Genomic DNA, 22877 nt, shown 5'->3' with positions numbered 1-22877 from the left:
GACCCCTGAAGAGGTATTTCAAGCACAGCTTGCCTTACTTCCTGTATCCTCCAAGGTTCCTTTGCAGGTGTAACAGCTGCAGGTACTCCTCCTGGACCTTGTGGAGTGTAATATGATGAATATTGTATGGATGCTGCTTCCTAGTTCTCTGAAATTAGTCACAATCAGGAAGGAATGAGGTACTCACTCCATATTGCAATGGTTTATTCTTAGGCAATGTCTTCTCTAAGCTGTTGTAAATCTTAGTTTTTTGTTTTTTTTTTTTTCCATAGACCTAACTTGAGTAATTATGCCAATGGTCTCATGGCTAAAGGCACAGGCTCTGAAGTTAGACTGCCTTAGCTTTCAAATGCCTTCTCTTCTATCTATTCACTGTGTAAGTTCTGGCAAGTTATATGCCTTTTTCTGAGCAGTTGCCTCCTCTGTCAAGTGGGGGTAATTATAACGTGTCCCTCATAGGCATTAAGAAGGAGTAAAGGGCTGTAGGGAAAAAAAAAAAACTGTATAAAGAAGAAATACATAGCTAAAAGAAGAGTTTCTGGTGTATTTTAAATATGAGAATTAGTTGAAAGTCTACCAAGAAGTTTGCATTTCCCTCCATGTTCAGTTTCCGGATCCTACTTTTACATTTGGCTGTACTGTGCTACAGCAGGGAATGTAGCCTAAAGCATTAAAATGGAAAATAGTGAAATAGGGCAGAATAAATCTCATGGCAGAAATAAATTTTAAATTTGCATAAAAAAATTATAACTTAAAAATCAAGGGTGAAAAAAATAGAAAAAATTCATCTGACACCCGATAACATGATCTAAACTGTCTTTGTTGTGTTCTCTTTGAGGCAGCCCATGTAACTGGCTCATCAAAGTCTCAATGAAAATCAATTCCTTGGGGGGCCTCGGTGGCTCAGTCGGTTAAGTTGTCTGAATTCCATTCAGGTCATGATCTCACGGCTTTTGAGTTGGAGCCTGCATCAGGCTCTGTGCTGACAGCTCAGAGCCTGGAGCCTACTTCAGATTCTGTATCTCCCTCTTTCTCTGCTCTTCCTCTGCTTGTGCTCTCTGTCTCAAAAATAAATAAACATTAAAAAATAATAATAAAAAAAAGAAAACCAATTCCTTGTGTGTATGCTGTGTGAATTCTCTTTACCATAAAATGAGACCCCTAAGAATAAGGAGATAAATCGAGTTTGATCATATAGCCATTATTCATACAATGCATACTTCTCATTAAAGGCACAAGCTCACTGTTTGTGGAGGTATTATTTTTATGTTACTTTCTAAGTCCAAGCATAAAATGAATACACTATTAACTATATCTCACTTTCTCATTTTATAGTAATAATCTGATAGAGTTCTAACCCTGAAAATATTTTTCACCTACTTCATGTTGAAATTGAGTTATATATCCACACAGAAGTGTTTTTAGTAGAGAAATTTATAGGTAATCTGGTGATTTATATATCTTATGGAATTTAGTGACTTCTCCTTCTGAATAAGAAAACACAGCATCTTTGATCAAATTCTGGGCTTTAATGTCACAGGGCATAAGACTGAAAGAATATATGAGTTTCCAAGAACAGAATACAGTAAAGCCCATCAGTATCATGAAATCAGAACTGGAAATCTCAATCATCTTCTGAAATAGAAAAGGTATGCCTCTCTTAATTAGAAGAGTTCTGCTCCAGTGGTTTTATACATTCTCTTTTTTTTTTCTTTTTTAATAAATACTTTGCTGGAGTGAAGTGAGGACCAATGCCTAGCCACTCCCTCACATCACCGCACAATTGAAACTTACACCCTCTTAAGCCACACCTCTTCTGCCCACTTCCAGCCTATGAGGTATTGGTCCCTTACTCCAATACAACAGTTTGGAAGTTTGAAACTCACTATTGAAATCCAGCCCTTCTTTGTAAACTCAAATAAAGCAAAGGAAAGAGGAATAAAAACATTTTCTAAGGCAACATAGTGATTTAGTAGCTGAGACTGTAATTTAGGTTTCCGGCCTTCCTGTTTTGAGTTTTACAGAATATTCTCCTTTACTTTAAATAACACACGATGAGTTAGTATCTGCTTAAAGTCTTCCTCAAGCTTTAAAATATTTATTTGTATGAGTATACAAGAGATAAGGCACTGCATTGTATATGGAATTAATTCCAAGCAGAGGCATTTTATACTTACTCTTGTGTTGTTTCTTTCAGCTTTCAGTTCAGAAATTTCTTCTTCCTTTTCTAGAAGTTGTTCCCTACAAGCATTGAGTTCTTTTGTCAGTGCAGCAAATTCCTGAAAAGGGAATAAATACATTTGAAGACATATTTCAGATATAAAAAGAAATGTCCCGCAGGGATAAAAAAAATCAAAATATAAACTTCTGAATGTCAAAAATGGAAATAATGACTTCAATGACAGGAATATAAATATATTGCTATTATTAAATTAATTTGGTTCCAATGGTCAGAAAATGCTAATCCATGATATTTAGCATTCACATTTATTTGAGCAATAATATGTTGCTCAGATGAGTGTATAAAATATATTTCAAAATGTACCAGATATGTCACATTGAAATTGACATTAGTATGACAATATGCAAATTATATATATATATATACATACACACACACACACACACACAACATTGATTTAAATTTGGCCAATTTTGTGAACTCCAAAAATCTCACTTTAATCCCTATTTAGCAATGTGCAGAGTGAGTATACTAAATCATCAAAAATCAAAACAGAAAACAAAACAAAAACCACTACCAACAACAACAAAAATCCTACTAAATGCTATGCTATTTAGAGATTAAGATGTTCATTTATATGTTAACAAGATGAAAAAAGAGAATGTACCTCTTACAAAATAATAAATACCTAAGAGTTAATAAAATCATCTAGCAAATTATTAATTTATACATTATTCTGTTCTTCCCTTTGAAGCATAAGCACCTTGTGAACTGGGACTTTGTCTAGACTTCACTGCTACACTCTCAATGTCTAAGACATAGCGTGTACTCAGTATTTATTTTCAATAAAAAAATTAAGGGTTCTGGAGTAATCTTCTCTCCATGTGACAAATGACACTTTGGAGGAATCTTCAATGGCTTCTCCAAAATGGGATCAGAGATTGTATAATCTGGGTATTTTTACCATGAGGCTGAGAGTTTAGACACAGTAAAGATTACTTAAAAAGAAAATCAAGAAACTTAATTCAATTATTTGGCTATTCCAATGTGTAAACAAATATTATTTTAAAATAATTTTGAAAAATAGTAAAGAGATCCATGTTATCATTACAATGACCATTAAATTATTTAAAAGTGATTCTCAGTAATAAACCTGAGAATTGTTAAATCTTTGCCAAATATTTAAATATTTGGGAAAACGGCCCTGTGCTTGGAAGTCACTGTCAGAGGATCAAACATAAAAATGAAAATCAGGGAGACAGTTTGGTTAACCTAACCTCTCTAAAGGCAAATATAGTCAAAAGTAAGTGAATATGATGATTATGCAAAGCTGGGGAAGATTTAGGGTTTATATTTTTGTTTGCTTCAAACCATTTATTTTGTTGAGTTTCTGAGTGGCTATAGCCCAAGTGGGTACTTCAAAGACCTCAGAGCAGACTTAGAGCTTAGAATCAAGATGAAAGAATTCATTGTTACACTTAGGCTAGCATTATAGATAAATGTTTTCTCCCCCCATTGCTGCCTGCTTAAATGTTGTTGATAGTCTCTGAGCATATTCTTTAAGTGGAGAATGGAAATAAGCAACAGGTAGAAAATAATAAACATTTCCATAAAAAACAAAACTTTTTAAGAACAGCATAATTTTGATGGAGAAAAGAAGAAAGTGACAATTCCGTATTATATATTGTTAACATAGGTATTTAAAAGTAATCTTTATGGATATTACTAGACAAAACATAAATCGAATCTATATTTAACATCATATCAATTTTAAAAAGATATCTGGGTTTATCTTTCTAGAGATTCAGCTTACTATATATGTACAGAAAAACAAAATACCAGAAGGAAGAAATATTTCAGAATTTTAACATGATATATTTCCAGGTGGTAAAAAAATTATTGAGGTTTGTTTTTTTTCTGCTTCCTCCTATGTATTTTTATCATCAAAACTCTCTACAATGAAGAAATATGCTTTTATGCTTAGAGAAGAGAAAAATACAAATTTATAAATGTACTGAAGCAATCACGTATTCAAAACCGAGGACGGCAATTGGTCAAGATGTTATTGGTGATAGATGACTTTGGATTTGGTTTATTTTTTATCATGGAACTGAATCCGAGCACGCTATTTGGTGACTCCTTGTATTAAGATTAATTTTAAATGTATTAACTTCCTAGCAAATTGCAGGCACTGCTTGACATTCCTTATCTCTTCTTGCTCTCTAAGTAACCAGTCGGGTAGTCTCATTCCCATTTGATGGCTGAGAGAACTGAAATACTAAGACTCAAATCTTAAGTTCGTGAAGCTCACAACCCATAGTAAGAGGGTTAGACTGTGAACATAGTTTTCTAGACCCCTTGTCTAGTGCTCTTCTACTATATCACTTCACCCTAGCTGTTTGTCAGGTTTATATGATTCAGATTTGAAGTGCATTTATCAGTAAGTTCCCCCCCCCCCTTATCTGAAGAATTAGATAACCATTACGTAAATTATCCTTCTTACTCAGTCCAAAGGGAGTATGGGGAACTAGAAGGCCCAAGGCAAAGTATACCTTCCATGCAGAGTAACAAGAATTTGACAAGCACATTCTGTGTATCTGGGACTGCATTAGATGTAGACACCACATATAGAGTTAATCATCAAATGTTTTTATACTTTTCCTGTGACATTTGTCTCCTCTGTACCTACTTCTCCATCCTTACTGTGAAAATGAACTGAGTTTTATATATCTTTTATGAGATAATAATTACACCAAAAATAATTAACACTGATTCAGCCCTTACAATATGCCAGGTACTCTGCCAAGCAATTTCTATGATCTCATTAATCATAATAAAACTCTGTAACAAAATGCTAGAATGTCACTAAATAAAACTAAACACTCTTACATGCAATCCAGCAATACCACTCCTTAGCATTTACCCAAAGGAGTTAAAAAGTATGTCCACATAAAAATATGCACATAGATATTTATAAAAGTTTTATTCATAATTGCTAAACTTTGAAAGCAACCAAGATGCCTTTCAATAGGTGAATGGATCAACTTTGGTACATTCAGACAATAGAATATTATTCAATGCTAAAAAGAAATGAGCTATCAAGACAGGAAGAGACACGGAGGAAACTTAAATGCATGCTACTAAGTGAAAGAAGCCATTCTGAAAAGGCTATATATACACTGTATGATTCCAACTATGACAAAAACAGAACTGTGGAGATCAGTGAATGACAGGGTTTGGGTTGGGGAAGAGCACAGAGGATTTTTAGGGCAGTGATAATACTCTGTAGGGAGAAATGTTAGATACAAGTCATTATATACTTACCTAAACTCATAGAATCGACAACACCAAGAGTGAACAATTACCAAGAGTAACGTAAACTGTGGACTTTGGGTGATAATGGTGTGTTAATGTAGGTTCATCAATTGTAATAGATGTACCATTTTGATGGGGGGTGTTGATAATAGGGGAGGCTGTTCATGTATGGGGGTAGGAAATCTCTATACCTTCCCCTAAATTTTGTTGGGAACCTAAAACTGCTCTTAGAATATACAGTCTTAAAAACAAATCTCACTGAGGCCTAGTGAAAATAAGGAATTTGCCCAATGTTAGAGAGTCAGTCAGTGCTATAGATGATAACTTGTTTGTTTTTTCCTCCTGATCTTTCTAATTTGTCCTTCTTTCAGTCTTTGCAAAAAAATTATTGGTCTCAAGCTCACAAAACTTCTCAGAGCTTCCTACTTTCAAACACACCAAATGTAAACAGACTTTAACTTTTAAAATTGAAACCCTCTAAAACATGGCCCTTTCATAGTTAATTCACTTTATCATTGAACAATAACTACCCTTTTGAGCAGGAGTCATTTTGCTCTGCCCTGACATTAGCACTTCATATGAATTACTTAATCGCTTCCCTATTTTTCAGATGAGGATGCTGAGGCTTATTACAGATGAATAACTTGCTCAAGGTCACACAGCTACAAATAATCCACCCTGATTCCAAAACTCCTTAATTTCGGCAATACTGCCTTCTTTGGGCTGAAAATGAAAAATTATCAAATTTCTTAATAGTTCCAATTGATACAAACTTATCATCCTTCTTATCCATCCACCCACACAACATTTATGGGGCACCTACTACATTTCAGACCCACTGCTAGGTGCAGAGGACACAGAGATAACAACACTAGCTGCACTGACCTCCTAGGTCTTTCAGAATTCACATTTGAGGGGCATTAGGGATTTTTGTCACTAAAAGCCCATCACTAAAGTTACACACACTTAACTTCTTAATGTTAGTCTACGTTCTTAGAGACATTGTTGATTTACAGGTGACTCTGAACCTGTAAAGCCTCCTTCTTAGGAGGTCCGTCTTCTGCATCTACCACAGATTTTTCTTTCTTGTTTCTATTTCCACCTTTCCATTTCCTCATCTCTCTCTGTTTTTCGATTTCTTTCTTTCACATACTATCTCTTAAACATCCTCTTCCTATACTCCTTATATTTCCTTATACTCTTCCACATCCTCTCTGCCTAATTTATTTTTAAATTAGCAGTACACATTGTTAATGTTTACAGTACCTTGTCCAAAATCTATCAATGCATTTACTAAATTGTTTTTAAAATAATTGAATTATGTGTTCATCTTCTCTAAGTAACAGTATGACCCTTTAATACAAGGTTGTTATATTGCTTATTTTTATATTCTTAGGATTTAGCATAGTTCCTGACAAATTATAGACACTGATTCCTTCTTTTTACAATAAATGAATGGATCACTTTTGCCAAACTTTTTTACTATAATAGCCAAATGATTTTTAAAAGGCATCATTTGGTAGTTATTTCTTTTTCTGATATCTTTAGAATTTGCACAACATATAACATGTCTGACATCCTTTTTACTTTGTAGCAGTTGTTTTTGTCTACATCTGAAATATTATGCTGTGCTATATTCTACACAGCAATGGCATTATTGTCTACTATGTTTTATTGCATGTATATATAAAGTGATACTACTATCCCAATAATCCATGCATTCAGATGTATTATTTATCCATTGACTATATTTTTAAAAAATGTTTATTTTTGAGAGAGAGATAGAGTGCAAGCAGGGGAGGAGCAGAGAGAGAGGGAGACACAGAATCTGAAGCAGGCTCCAGGCTCTGAGCTGTCTGCACAGAGCCTGACATGGGGCTTGAACTCACGAACTGTGAGATCATGACCTGAGCCAAAGTCAGACGCCTAACCAACTGAGCCACCCAGGTGCCCCTTTTCATTGGCTATATTATATTGTCTTATTCATTCTCAGAGAAAAAAAATACATATTTAATTCATGTTACTTCTCTAGCCTATTGTTTCCCAAACTATAGTCTATAGAACTGTATTTCTGTAAGATTTTCAGAAAAAAAAAAATCCATAGTCAAATGAATTTAGGAAGTGATTTACATTACATATATTTGCTGTTGGAACAACATTATGGGCATCAGAATATTAGAGATTCTGAGGAAAGCTGGCTTTGTGGCCGAGAATTGGGAACAACCTGGATTTCCATTTATAGAAAATGGGTGAATTAAATATAGTAAATGCACATGATGGGATACTGTACAAAGGGCAGAATGAATAGGCTACATCTTTTTATAGAAATATGGAATGATTTCAAAAATATAATTTTAAGTGAAAAAGTTAAGACACAGAACACAGTGTTTAACAGTATTTTCAGAAGCTGAGGACAACAAAGATAAATGTTATAAGAAAACTTCATTCATAACTTCACTGTTTCTGAGTTCAAAGGAGTCTATAGGAAGAGCTCAGTTTGCTTTGAATCACTGAGACAGGACTAGTAGATTAGTTACCAACCATAGGCCATATTCAACAACTTTTCAGACTAATCATTTGTTTTCCCAATGATAGTCTGCCAAAATTCCTACTTTTCCCCAGGACCAAAATGGCTTTCCGTACTCTATTTGTTTCTTGTAATTTTAAAGAGCGGTCAGGACACAAAGTGCCATGTAAGTACCCTCAAACCAAAGGGGATGTACTGTTCTTTGTTAACACATACTCATGCATCTGACACACACACACACACACACACACACACACACACACACACACATGCGCACACACACATGTACACACACACATTTCTATGAGCACTCCCTATGTACTGACACTATTCTAAGTGCTAGGTAGATGACAATAAGAGGCAACTTAAAATCTTTGCTCTCAACATGTTTATATACATTCAGGTATTCAGGTATTCACCATTGAAGCAACTTTTACTCAAGAGTGAATCATTTCTAGCTATATCAATCACACTAAAAACTAAATCTTCACAATGTAGATTAATTCCTTTAAAATATAAAGCAAAAATTAACTCTTAGGACTGCATCAAAATCAAAAGCTTCTGCACAGCAAAAGAAACAAACAACAAAACTAAAAAAATGGGAGAAGATATTTGCAAATGACATATGTGATAAAGGGTTAGTGTCCAAAGTATATAAAGAAATTATAAAATTCAACACCCAAAAGACAAGTAATCCAATTAAAATGGCCAGAAGACATGAACAGACATTTCTCCAAAGAAGGCATACAAATGGCCAACAGACACATGCAAAGATGCTCAGCATCATTTGTCATCAAGGAAACACAAATAAAAACCACAATGAAATACTACATAACACCTGTCAGAACGGCTAAAATAAAAAAAAAAAAAGAAAACTCAAGAAACAACAAATGTTGGTAAGGATATGGAGAAAAAGGAACCCTTGCGCACTGTTGGTAGGAAAGCAAACTGGTGTAGCTCTTGTGGACGGCAGTATAGAGGTTCCTCAAAAAAATTAAACATAGAACTATCCTACGATCCAGTATCACACTACTGGGTATTCACCCAGAGAATATAAAAACACTAATTTGAAGGGTTATATGTACCCTTATGTTTATTGCAGCATTATTTACAATAGTCAAACTATGGAAGCAGCCCGAGTGTCCACTGATAGATGAATGGATAAAGAAGTTGTGAGATACACACACACACACACACACACACACACACACACACATATACACACACACATACATAATTCAGTCATAAAAAAGAATGAACTCTTGCCATTTGCAACAACATGGGTGGTGCTGGAAAGTATAATGCTAAGCAAAATAAGCCAATTAGAGAAAGACTAATACCATATGATTTCACTCACATGTCAAATTTAAGAAACAGAACAGTGAACAAAAGGGGGAAGAAAAAGAGAGACCAACCAAAATACAGACTCTTAAGTATAGCAAACAGATGGTTACCAGAGGGGAGATTGGGGGGGGGGGGGATGGGTGAAATAGATGAAGAGGATTAAGAGTACACTTATCTTCATGAGCACTGAGTAATACATGCAACTGTGGAATCACTATATTGTACCCTTGAAACTAATACAACACTGTATGTTAATGACATTGGGATTTAAATAAATAAATAAAGCCAGCCAAGTAGATAACTGTAAGAATTCTATTATATATGTATATATAGACAGAATTTTTTGTTTTTTAAAAATTTAAAGTATCATTTCTTTTTTTTTTTTTTTTTTTATTTTTTATTTTTTTTATTAATGTTTTTTATTTATTTTTGGGACAGAGAGAGACAGAGCATGAACGGGGGAGGGGCAGAGAGAGAGGGAGACACAGAATCGGAAACAGGCTCCAGGCTCCGAGCCATCAGCCCAGAGCCTGACGCGGGGCTCGAACTCACGGACCGCGAGATCGTGACCTGGCTGAAGTCGGACGCTTAACCGACTGCGCCACCCAGGCGCCCCTAAAGTATCATTTCTTATACACAAACACAAGTCATCTAGTTTCTGTATACCCCTAATTGTAATTTACAAGTCTTATAAACTGTATGAAATCTAAAGTAGTCTATTTCAGCTGAGTTGCTAGTCTTACCTCTTTTCTCCTCTGCCCACATCATTCTCTTCTTAAGCTGTTATTTCTTGAGCATTTTATTATAGGCTTGGGATGTTGCTAGGAACTTTACATCTGTTATATCATTTATTCATCATGGCAGTCTTAGTCTCCCCAGAACACATATGAGAAAACTTGATTAAAAGAGATTAACTAACTCTAGCAAGGTCCATGCTAGTATATGGCAAAGCCGAGGCCTGTCGAATCCCCAGAGCAGAGGTAACCTGCTTTTGTATCTTAAAAGTGGTTTTGCCTGTGCTTGCTGGGATGAGAGCTAAGGATGAACTTGAGAAATTCAAGTGTCTGAGCTGCTAATATTTGAAATAATAGCCATTAGGTCAGTGACTTGTTCTCAACAGGTTTCATGCAAAGAAGCTTCTCTTGTTTTGGTTCCTAGATGTGTTATTCTCAAAGCGAAAATTACGAGGGCAGAATACAGATTGACTCAGTTCCGGTGCCTAATTAAGTTCTATGGGAGTAACCTGGACAGAGGAGTATTTAAATTTTTTTTTTTTTCAACGTTTTTTATTTATTTTTGGGACAGAGAGAGACAGAGCATGAACGGGCGAAGGGCAGAGAGAGAGGGAGACACAGAATCGGAAACAGGCTCCAGGCTCCGAGCCATCAGCCCAGAGCCCGACGCGGGGCTCGAACTCACGGACCGCGAGATCGTGACCTGGCTGAAGTCGGACGCTTAACCGACTGCGCCACCCAGGCGCCCCCAGAGGAGTGTTTAGATCAGAACTTCCTCTCGTCATCGTTTCTCTTCCTTTCTCCTCATGTCTCTTTTCACCTGGTAATTCCCTGAAGCCCACTAGGCTGTCCATCTTCAGATGCAGAAATATCTACTTTGATACATGTTCATTTTTAAGTGAGTTTTCTGTTATTTAATATTAAACATAGGACTGAAATAGACCACTAACACTCATTTCAGAATGTTGTGCTTACTCGAGGGGCTTTATTTGGGGGGAAAAAAGACATATTTTCTATTCAAATAAATGGTTGAAAGGCTTTGATTTAATAGGTGAATCGTCACCTCAGAAAAGCAGGTCAGGAGAAGCTGTGTGACAAGAGGGAAATTCAACCTTTTAATTTCAAGTTACTGACACCAGGCAGCAGTCTCCAGAGTAATCTCTGACAATCCATTCATCATAATTACAATTTTAACCCTCTTTACCTTCCAATTAAACCTGCATTCTCTACTCTTGGGTGCCACTTAATTAATTAGCTGGCAATGGCCTTATTTCTGCAATTTATCTGAGTATGTACTGGCTGAAGAAGCGTAAGCGAAAATCAGTCGGAGAGAAAAGAGAAAAAGGGTGAGCTGGAATTCAGCTTCACTAAGCACCACCAACAACCTCACCAACCACAAAAAAAGCATCTTTTAAGTTTATTCTCCAACCATCTAACATTTGTGCAAATCAAAAATAGCTCTGAGGAAAGCATATGGCATGGAAGCATGCTGACTTGACCATCTAGCATTTAAATTAGACAAAATTAACGACTTCAAAATGTTTTTATAATGACTTCCTTAGGCACTATCTCCAATTTACTATATTTTGGTGTCTCATCTTCTGAAAATTGAAAATTCTTCTAACAATTTTATTTGTAATGCGCAGTGGAAAGCTTTGGATTTTATATCTACATTTCTTTGGATATAACTGCACATAAATTTACATGTATAAGGATACATATTTCCTTCCCTGCATCATAGGACATATTTCCTAGAACAAATTAATAGCAGAAATATCACATTGAAGAGATGAAAACAAAAAACAAAAAGTCTTAATAGAGTCTTTACATTATCTACACACACACACACACACACACACATATCTCAGAATATCAGTTATAAATTCACAAGAGTCTGTAGATTTTCAGTATGAAAACAAAAAAGCATTTGTTTTAAAGAAATTTATATCCCATCTCTCTCTCTTTCTCTCTTTCTGTATGTATATATATGTTTCTTTTTACTATTATTATTGCCATATTATGTTATGCAATCAAATGCAGTGTTAATGACCTCTGGTCTCATAATTGCCTCCTAGACTTGCATGAGCTCAGGAAAAGCTGTCACCCAAAATTACTGTGTGGAACAGCCATATCTCATGGTCAGCCTTGGGCTAGATGGCTTGCAGGTAGGCTCGCCTGCATAACTAATACAATTTGACAGGCACAACTGGACTCTCAGAGTTTTCACAGAAATTGTTGAGTAAGGCTGCCCAATTTAAAAGGAAAATGAGATTTAAACTGCATGAAAATAATATTTTGTGCCCCCTTGATTTTTATGTATCCATATTCCAACAAGAGAACTGTGTTGTCTTTTCCCTACAACTGCATAATAGCAAATTCTATTAATGTATTACGGTCACCCGAGAGATGTGAGTCTGTTTAAAATCAATCAAGCTACAAGACTCATTTTATGCTAGATGTGGACACAGGTACCAGGTAACTTTTGTTTTCAAAACTTTTCCAATCAAGGAAACTGGCATCATCTAAAAAGTGGATATTTGTTGAAATCAAGGATAGGTGCTGTCAGGCAGGCTCGGGCTGTCTGACCATGAAGCCATGTTCTTACCCTGCCTCGCTTACTACATTTCCACTGAAATGTTCCCATTTTCTATCTTATCTCTGCTCTTCTGTCTACTCTTTGTCAGTCTGTGTATAGAACTGCCCCAGGTATCAGATGCTCTTTAAAAGCAGCTGTTAGAAATAATTCAGTTTTGTTGTTGAATCCCAGAGGACAGGCAATGCTATCATAGATTGGCTGGGGACATATTTAGAGGGAAGCACATTTTTCAGCAACCCCAAAATTGACTACTCTGCATTATGACTTCTGTGGGCCTTAAGTACTTTTGCCTTTTTGGGGCCCTTCATTCTAAAAAAGTGTTAAAAGCTGTATTTTGTGATTGTGTTGATATAAAGATTAATATAATCTAGACTGGACAATATTCATTTTTGCTTTTAATTTTAAAAGTAATTGGAACATTTGCATGTGCCCCTAAGAATATCGTGAACCCTAAGCAGTGCTTTTACTGTGCCTAATGGGTAAATTGGGCTTATACTCTGCCTACTCATAGAAGTCATATGTGGCTTTCAGAGTGAAACAGAGCTAGGTTCATATCTAAACCAATAGTAGTGAACTTTTTAAGCCACAGTTGTCTATGTAGGAAATGTAGGTAGCAGTGCTTTCTTATTTGATGAGTGTGGGTAAAAATGAGCTCATTAGTCCATATGATTCAGTGGTTGTGCTCCTTCACATTTATCCAAAGGAACTGAAAAACGTAAGTCTGCAAAAATCCCGGCACGTGGATGTTTATACTTGCTTGATTCACAATTGCCAAATCCTGGAAGCAACCAAGATGTCCTTCAATAGGTGAATGAATAATAAATTGTGGTTCATCCAGACAATGAAATATTACTCAGTGGTAAAAAGAAGTGAGCTCTTGAGCCATGAACAACATAGATGAACGTGAAATACATATTACGAAGTAAAAGAAGCCATTCTGAACAGGCTACATACTGCATGATTCCAGGTATAGTTTAAAGTTTAAACTATGGAAGACATTAAAAAAACAAAAAACAAAAAAACAGCAGTTGCCAGGAGTTGAGTCAGAGGACGTTGGCATGAATAGATGGAGTACACAGGATTTTTAGGCTGTGAAAATACCCTGTATTATAATATAATGATAGATACATGTCATTATACATTCCCCCAAATCTACACAATGTACAACACCATGAGTGAACTGCAATGTAAATTATGGACTCGGATGACACTGATGTGTCAATGTAGATTCATCAATTATAGAAAATTCTTGATAATTGAGGTGTCTATGCATGTGTGGGGGCAAGAAATACCTAGCAAATCTATGTACTTCCCACTTAATTTTGCTGTGAATCCAAAACTGCCCTACAAACATAAAATCTTAAATACATAAATACGTAAATAAAATAATAAGATCATTAATATAAATGTGACTAGCATAGGTCCTGGTTACAACAGATGTCCAATTAATGATATACACTCTGTTATTTTTTAGCTATGTGTGGTTATTCTATATACACTCTTATTTTCTTCTAAGACCTAGTTTTCCATATTAGGATTTTATATTTAATTATATGCTTTAGAATATCATGAATTTTCTTTTCCCATTCATGGCAACTGAAATGCAACTCAAGAGTCACATAACTGACTTAAATAAATCAGTTAAATGAATTTCATTGAGATCCCTACTCCCTGCCATGCACACGTACTTTTCTTTTGGAAGATCCTAATAATAAATCAGGGAGGGCAGGAATGCTCTCAAGAGGAACAATAAAGAAAGGATCCCATTGGATTATTAGTGGAATAGCATGGTAAAAATGATAGACATTAATGTGACAGAGTAGACACTTTTGTAAGAGAAAATGCCTTGTTGTACCTGTTTCCTCCTTTGCACCTAATATATTCTTTCTCTTCCATTAATTTGGATAAAATTACCAAAAACACATCAAATAACACTCTCTGTTCTCTTAAGCATAATATTAATGTCTGTAAAGACAGAAACTATGAGGAAATTCTCTGGACATCATAAAACTGTTCTTAAAAGCCTCCTAAAATGCATGTGACCTTATCTGCTCTAATTCCCTCCACACCTCATTGTATCTTTTGATTCCCCCTTGGGGCTTACACAACTCTCAAGATGTGAAATCACAAAATAATGTATATTTGAGGAGCTTTCAGTGAACCCCTGTGTTGGTTGCTATGAGCTGTTGTTTGAGAGCAGCCCAGCTGCCTGCAAGTCTGGCTGGAACCCAGGGTTACAGCCTAAAGCCTTTTATAGATTGCCTGACTCAGGTGAGTGGGATGGACCACACTGAATGAAGAGCCCTTCCTCTCGGGTTCTGGCTCTAAGTTTGACTAGCTTTCCAAATCCTATCTTTGAGTTGCTTCTGCAACTTCCAAATCCTGTTGTGCCTCTGCATATTATTACTGAAATCACAAAGACAGACAAACTCAATGGCCTATGACTGACGTTACACACTCCAGGTATCTTTTTCCTTTAAAACTGCTCCAGCTCCCTCTTGTACTTTTACCCAAATGGGAATAGCCCTTGGGCCCGGGTTTTATTGTATCAGATATATGAAAAAAGAGAGAAGATCCTCAGAGAGAAACCCTACCACAGGAACCAAGCCTTTTAGTTCTGTAACCCCATTAACAAGCTTGTCCTTGGGCTTGACTCATTTTATGGAAAGAGAGGGAATGAATCTTTTATTCAAACCAATGTCCAAAAGATATTTTTTTCTTATTAGATGCTTGAAAATAATTAGAAAATTTATTAAAACTCAACATTCTAAGCACATTAGTAAAATCACCTGGCCCAGTAAGCATCGTAGCTAAAGCATGTCAGGGCTGAGTCGTTGCCAACCGACAACTCTGTTGGCAGGAAAAGCCAATTTTCAACAGCTCTAACGGTGTAAAGCAGGAGGCATGTTTGACAAGATGCTGCGTATTAATTTAAAAGGCTTTAGCATCTGGTTAGGTAACACCTGCTGTGGCGAACACTCCCAGGCACACAAAATAGCATTCAAGCTGAATATTTAAATCTCCCCACATAGCCCAACAAGGCTCTAACTCTAAACAAAACAAAACTAAATCATGTCTCTAGTCAACAGAGTTATAATTATACAGCCAAAAATATTTGGGCTAGGACAGTGTTTGCTATCCACTGAGTTAAAATGCTCTAGTGGGTGCCCTAGAAGTTATAAAGGATATTAAAATATATTGTCCTGCCTTGGAGAATTTTACTGTATGCAGCATTTAGAATAAGAACACAGCTCAGAGAATAACACTTTGGGTCCTATTATGTTGTATTAACACAAAAACAGGCAGAATTTGTCAGTGAGAAGGGGGAGGGGGGTGGCAGCCAAAAAAAAAAAAAAAAAAAAAAACAACATAGAAAAACAATCCAAAGAAAAGAGCTGGCAGGGATCTTCTAAGCACACTGTCTCTGAAAGGGAGTCAAGGCTCAAGGGTTATAGTCATGTGAGAATAAGGGTTAAGACAAGTACATGTGTACTCTGGAATTATCAGGACACACTAACATGACCTGGTGCCATAAATGTTCAAATAATGTAACATGTTCTGAGCCCATGGACAGCAAGACATAGTCTTAGAATAACTGAATTTTCTGGGCAGTTTCCTGCAGAGAAGAGACTTGCCCTGGTTGGCCTAGTTTGGATACCAGGTCTGCTTGACAATTCTCTCACCATAAGTTAATAAATTAACATTTTGATCATTTCTTTATTGGCCCCATAAAATATTCTTGAATGCCTAATATACAGGAGGTCCTGTCATCTTTTCAGACTTTATCACATGTACAGTGGAGAAAAAGACATAGTAAACAAAGGTAGCCGAAGCAATTACCATACAATGTGAGAAATGCTGTATTGGGGGCTGAATCCAGGGTGCTCAGCATACACAAGCACAGATCAACCAAGCCCTGCAGAAAGTATGTGTATGGAGGGAGCACCTGAGATGACAGGTGAAAAATGAGTAAGAATTAGCCAGGCAAAGTGTGTGTTGAGTAAAATATTTTCCAGATCAAAAAAACACCATGAACCACTTCCTGAAGTCAAAGCAAATGAACAAAGAAACAAAACACTTAAATATACAAAAACTGTAACACTCTTAGAACAAACCATAGGGGTAAACCACAATCTTGGATTAGGCAATGGTTTCTGAGATACGACACTAAAAGCTCAAGCAACAAAAGAAAAATAGATAAAATGGACACCATCTGCTATGACCTGAATTGTGTTCCCCCAAATTCATATGTTTAAGCCCTGTTTGCCAATGTGATGGTATCTGGAATTGGGGACTTTGGGAAATAATTAAATTGAGATGAGGTCATGAGGGTGAGTGTCTCAGGATGGGATTTCTGCCCTTATAAGAAGGGGAAGAGACACCAGACTTCTCTCTCTATGATGTGAGGACATAGACAGAAAGCAGCCAGCCACGTGCAAGTCAGGAAGAGAATTTGGCTATCCTGGCACCCTGAACTCAGATTTCCAGCCTCCAGAACTGTGAGAAAATAAATTGGTTTCAGCCATCCAGTCTAAGGCAGACCAAGCTTACACCACCAGAATTTTGACATCATGAAAAGGAATAACTTTTGCACTTCAAATGAAATCCTGAAAATGAAAAGACAACCCACGGAATGAGAGAACATGTTCTGCAAATCATATATGTGATAGTAAGAACTTGTTTCTAGAATATATAGATAACTATTATGACTCAATAATAAATGACAACCCAATTAAACAATGAAAAAAAGTCTGAATAGATAGTTCTCTAAAGATCTACAAATGGCCAGTAAGCGAATGAAAAGACATCCAATATCATTAATCATCAGAAATACAAATTAAAACCACAACGGAATGCCATTTCACACCCACTAGGATGGCTATAATCAAAAGATAAATAATAACAAGTGTTGGCAAGAATGTGGAGAAGCCTCATACACTGCTAGCTGAAATGTAAAATGGTACAGCTGCTTTGAAAAAAGTCTGGCAGGGTCTCAAATGGTAAAACATAGTTACCAGATGATTCAGCAATTTCACTACTAGAGATATACTCAAGAAAATGAAAAACATGTCCACACAGAAACTTACACATGGATGTTCACAGCAGCATTATTCTTTACAGCTAAAAAGTGGAAACAACCCAAATGTCCAATAATTGAAGAATGGATAGAAAAAAAATGTAACATATCAGAAAATGGAATATTATGTAGAAATAAACAAAATCCTGACACATGCTATAACATGAACACACCTTGAAAATGTTATGCTAAATTAAAGAAGTCAGCCCCAAGGGACCATGTATTGTTTAATTCAATTAATCTGAAAGGTCCAAAACAGGCAAATCTATAGAAACCAAAAAAGGCAGCAAGGAGATTGGAGGTGATAGTTAAGAGAAGCAGGATTTCTTTTCGGGGTAATGAAAATGTTCTAAAATTGACTGGGGTGATGGATGCTTAACTCTGTGAATCTAATAAAAGCCAATGAATTGCACTTTAAATGGGTTAATTACAATGCATACCACATTTTTTCGTGCTTCATTTTATTGCTCTTCACAGAGAATTGTGTTTTTTTACAAATTGAAGGCGTGTGGTAACCCTGAGTGGAGCAAGTCTGTCAGTGCCATTTTTCAACAGCCGTTGCCTCAGTTTGTGTCTCTGTGTCACGTTTTGGCAATTTTCCCAATATTTCAAACTTTTCATTATTATTATATTTGTTATGGTGATCTGTGATCAGTGATTATGACTCCCTGAAAGCTCAGCTGATGGTTAGTATTTTTTAGCAATAAAGTATTTTTAAATTATGTACACTGTTGTGGCAATGATGTGGAAACACTGGGGTTCAGAGAGAATGATCAAGAAGGAATTCTTGATGCAAAAAGGTGGTATTACTGAAGCGCAGGGACAGGACCTGTGGGCAGAAAGAGCCTCACTGGAGGTTTTCTTTTGCCTTTGTTTCCTGCATTGATGCTATTGTACATTATAGTATAGTGCAGACACGACTTTTATATGCACGAGCAAACCAAAAAAACCTCATTTGACTCTCAGTTTATTGTGATATTCACTCTATTGTAAGTGGTCTGGAACCAAACCCACAATATCTCCAAGTTAGGCCTGTAAATGGTATGTGAATGATGTTTCAATAAAACATTTAAAAAAAAATAGCAGTTCAGTATGGCTGCAGTGGAGTATAAGCTATGCTTGCTATTTGTTTTGGTCTTTGATGAAGAGAATGGGAGCGATGGAAGGGATTTAAGCAGGTAAATGACATTATTAAACCTCATCTTCCTTCATAGGAGTTTATCTGCCACTCACAGACATTGAAAAAAAACAAACAAATTTCTTGACTTTCCCAGCAAAATGCCAGTTGTTGGACCTTGCTATGTTTATTAAGGTAATAATACCCTCGCACACTCTTTTTAATAACCATTTGGTCTTCTTCTGGACACCTAATTGTTTCAATTTCAAAAACATTTGCTTGTTGTATTTGAAAATTTTCCATTCCTATCCTTTTGATCATCTTGGTATTCCTTCCCCAGCAACAAAAGTTATTAAAAAAAAAACACTTTACATAAGAAATATGCCATTGTTCCTTCTTTTGCCAGGGGACTTCCTCTAACATCTGAATCTTTCTGGTCAGTAGAAGCAAAAAGAATCTCAGAATACTGCTTCCTTGGGAAGCAATTTGTAAGATACATTTGTCAAGAAGAACATATATGGAAAAGCACTCACCTATATTCTTAACCTTTCAACTGCTCATAAGAAATCTTTGGCAAAGACTTAGCCAAAGTTAGGAAAAACTCTTGACCTACCTGTATTGTACAGATATTTACTCATTTATAAAATAAGTCCCATCAATATTGAATTGCTACACAAACACACAGTGCATAAAATTGCATATGGATAGTAAAATGTACATTAAGCTACATAATTGATTTTTGCTATCTTACATCATCTTTCTATAGCGGTATCAAATAAACCACATGAGTATTGACATTCTATCCTCCCTTGCCTGGGACAACTTTAAATAACCATTTGTTTCTTGAAGCAGCCTCACAATATTCCTCTTGATGCAATTTTAAGCAGCAGCTATTTACTAACCCAAACTGGTACCCAAGATGAATCCTACTTGCCATTCTGTTCTGGAATTTACTTTTTTTTATATCTTCAAAAAATAATAATAAATGTTTCAAGTAATCCGAGTTAGAAACTTCTATTATAGAAAGTTCTTCAACTGCAGAACCATGACTTAGATTATCATCATTTGTTTACACGTATAAATTATGCAGAGAACAACATGGAAAAGCTACTTTATTTGACTGAGTGTCCATAATACTCCTTACTTGTTTTTTGTCTTGTTTTGTTTTGTTTCTTACACTAATGTTGCTTGAGAGAATGAAAAATAGCTATGAGTCAATGTATATATTCAGATGTTCTTTTTTCCCAGTTTTATCTTTTGGTGTAAAAATAGTTTATTTAATAATATACTTCAAGAATAAGAACATATTCTATGAGTGAGAACTTTACACAGAAAGAAGTAAGAGGAAGTTATAAATCTTGGGGAAGAAAACATTTTTAATACTTCCTTCCATGTTGAGTTTTTACATTTTTTAAAACAATACCACACTTGTAAATATATACTAGCACCCACTCCCATTGTGTAATAGTTTAATTGCTCTGAAATACAATTATTGTCTTCTGATTATGTTCTTTAAAAATCGTGCATCTGGGGCATCTGGGTGGCTCAGTCACTTGAGCATCTGATTCTTAATTACAGCTCAGGTCATGATCCCAGGGTTGTGGGATCGAGTCCTGCATGGGGCTCCGTGGTGAGCATGGAGCCTACTTAAGATTCTCTCTCTCTCTCTCTCTCTCTCTCTCTCTCTCTCTCTCTCTCTCTCCCTCCCTCCCTCCCCCTCTTCACCTCTCCCCCACACTCTCTCTCTCATTCTCTAAAATAGAAAGTAAATAAAAATAAAAAATAAAAACCCCGCTCTTCACAAGTAAGCAAAAATCACTTTGTGTTTCTAAGTCTCTGCCTCCAATGTATTAAAAAAAAAAAAAGCCTTTTAATTCCCTATAAGTTTGTTAATTTTGCTCTATTTGAATAGATCACTCTTAGAATCTGTGTGGTAAAGTCAATAGTACATAGAAAAGGGAGACCCTGACTGAAGAACTTTGACAGATGTTGAAATGTAAATTGTTCAGAACACAGTGATACGTAAAACATAAAAAAAAAAAAATGGTCTTTTAAAATTAATGAGAATTTTAGGAGAGTTATCTCTCATTTTAAATTACTCATGCCACTCTTTGTTTGACTTTAGTTAATCTAGAGTCTAAATCTTCAGATCCCAGTAAGACAGAAAGTAGAAGGTTTAATTCTAATCCAAGATAAAAATTTCCTCTTATACATGGTAAATTATGAGGGCTAAGAACTAAGATTTTCTTGCCTCTGCAATATAGTCAGATCCTCACACTGGGCCTGTCATAGAAATTACATTTGTCAAATAAAAACAATTTTTAACTATTCATATTTAGTGATGACAACTTTAATGCAAGTTAATAAGCATTTTTAAGAAAAACAACAGAAAATTTTGTTTCTGATAAAGCTATTGAGGAACGAATTTTAAAATAGGCATACTAGTTTCATTCTTTTTAATTTTTAGATGTTTATTTGTTATTTTGAGAGAAAGAGAGCAAGCAGGGGAGGGGCAGAGAGAGAGGGAGACAGAGAATCCCAAGCAGACTCTGCACTGCCAGAGTGGAGCCTGACGTGGGGCTCAAACCCATGAACCGCAAGAACATGACCTGACCTGAAACCGAGAGTCGGACACTTAACCAACTGAGTCACCCAGGTGCCTCTCATTCGTTTTAAAGTGTTATTCTTTAAATATTTTAAACTTATATTATGTGTATTATAATTCTAATATTCAATATCCTTGAGAATAGAATTTGGTATTTACTGTTTCTTCTGATTCTAGCACAAGGCAACTTAGTTCCTCTTATGACTTAAAACAGTGATTGCAAACTCATATTTGGTTTATCTTAACCTGTGGGAAGTCTGTAAGGTCTGGCTGATAGAACTTTCTTCAGTGAGAATATATTTATCCTTCTGCTAAGCACTATGAAGCAGGGACTACTTTAAGTTTAAATAATTAATAAAAAGTATGAACTTCAACTCTTTTCAAGGGCAAGATTGTGTTGTTAATCATGGTTTTTGTTGTGGTTTTTCTAAACCTACTTTCCTAACTCAAGTTTATACTGATAGTCTTCCTGACAATTTTTGCTGATGCCGGATTTATTCTAGGCTACCCTATCTCTGAGGGGTTAGCCATTTACTAGTCCTGGATTCATACAGGGTTTTAGTATCAATTCCCTTTCTTCCTCCCCTGCTCCCAATTTACCCCATTGACATTAAACCCAAGTTGCCAGTTCTTCAGATTAGGAAATATCTTCAGGTTGCTCCAGTCTTCAGAAAACATTGTACTGGTATTGTAGTGTCCTTTTTGGTGCATGTTGGCTTTTATACTGGGAAGCTCTTTCAGACGTCTATATTTACCACATTGGCAGAACACAGAAGTTGAATGATATATTTATAGATATTTTATTAAATGATAAATACAAATCCCCATTTATTTATTGAACATTTGAAAAATGTCACATGTCAAAATTGTGCTGATATCACAAAGATGGCTTTTAAATTCTGCTTATAGTCTAAGGAGGTCACAGACATGTTCCAGATATACTGTGATATATATTATATTGTGATAAAAATTAAAAGTTAGGGATGTTTGGGTGGTTCAGTTGGTTAAGTGTATGACTCTTGATTTCGGCTCAGGTCATGATCTCACACTTGGTGAGATGGAGCTCCTAAGCGCAGAGCCTGCTTAGGATTCTCTCTCTCCCTCTCGCTCGGCCCCTTCCCTGCTCACCCTCTCTCTCTCTCTCTCTCTCTCTCTCTCAAAACAAATAAATAAACTTTTTTTTTTAAGTTTCTTTCTCTGTCTGCTTCTGCCCTCTCCCTCGCTTATACTCTCACTCTCAAACGAACAAACAAAAAAAAATGGAAGTTATTACAAAAAGTAGAGATGGAATTTTTCTTTAATTCAACTGTATATCATAAAAACTTATATAGAAACTTCATTCATCATTGCTGGTGGGATTAAAAAATGGTGCATTCACTT

General features: G+C 35.8%; 1 protein-coding gene across 19 annotated transcripts in view; it reads right to left on the bottom strand.

The window, feature by feature from the left end:
* Window positions 1–22877, bottom strand: part of PPFIA2 (PTPRF interacting protein alpha 2) — a 480968-nt gene that overhangs the window by 200124 nt on the left and 257967 nt on the right. For all 19 annotated transcript variants that reach the window (XM_058741898.1, XM_058741906.1, XM_058741916.1 and 16 more), the window contains one exon: window positions 2178–2279. In XM_058741898.1, the coding sequence (XP_058597881.1) occupies window positions 2178–2279 (102 nt within the window). The remainder of the gene's footprint in view (window positions 1–2177; window positions 2280–22877) is intronic.

Source organism: Neofelis nebulosa, chromosome 8 (assembly GCF_028018385.1).
Source record: "Neofelis nebulosa isolate mNeoNeb1 chromosome 8, mNeoNeb1.pri, whole genome shotgun sequence".
In the NCBI taxonomy this organism is placed as follows: Eukaryota; Metazoa; Chordata; class Mammalia; order Carnivora; family Felidae; genus Neofelis; species Neofelis nebulosa.
Note: the sequence above shows the minus strand (reverse complement) of the source record. Positions and strands in the feature narration are given on the sequence as shown.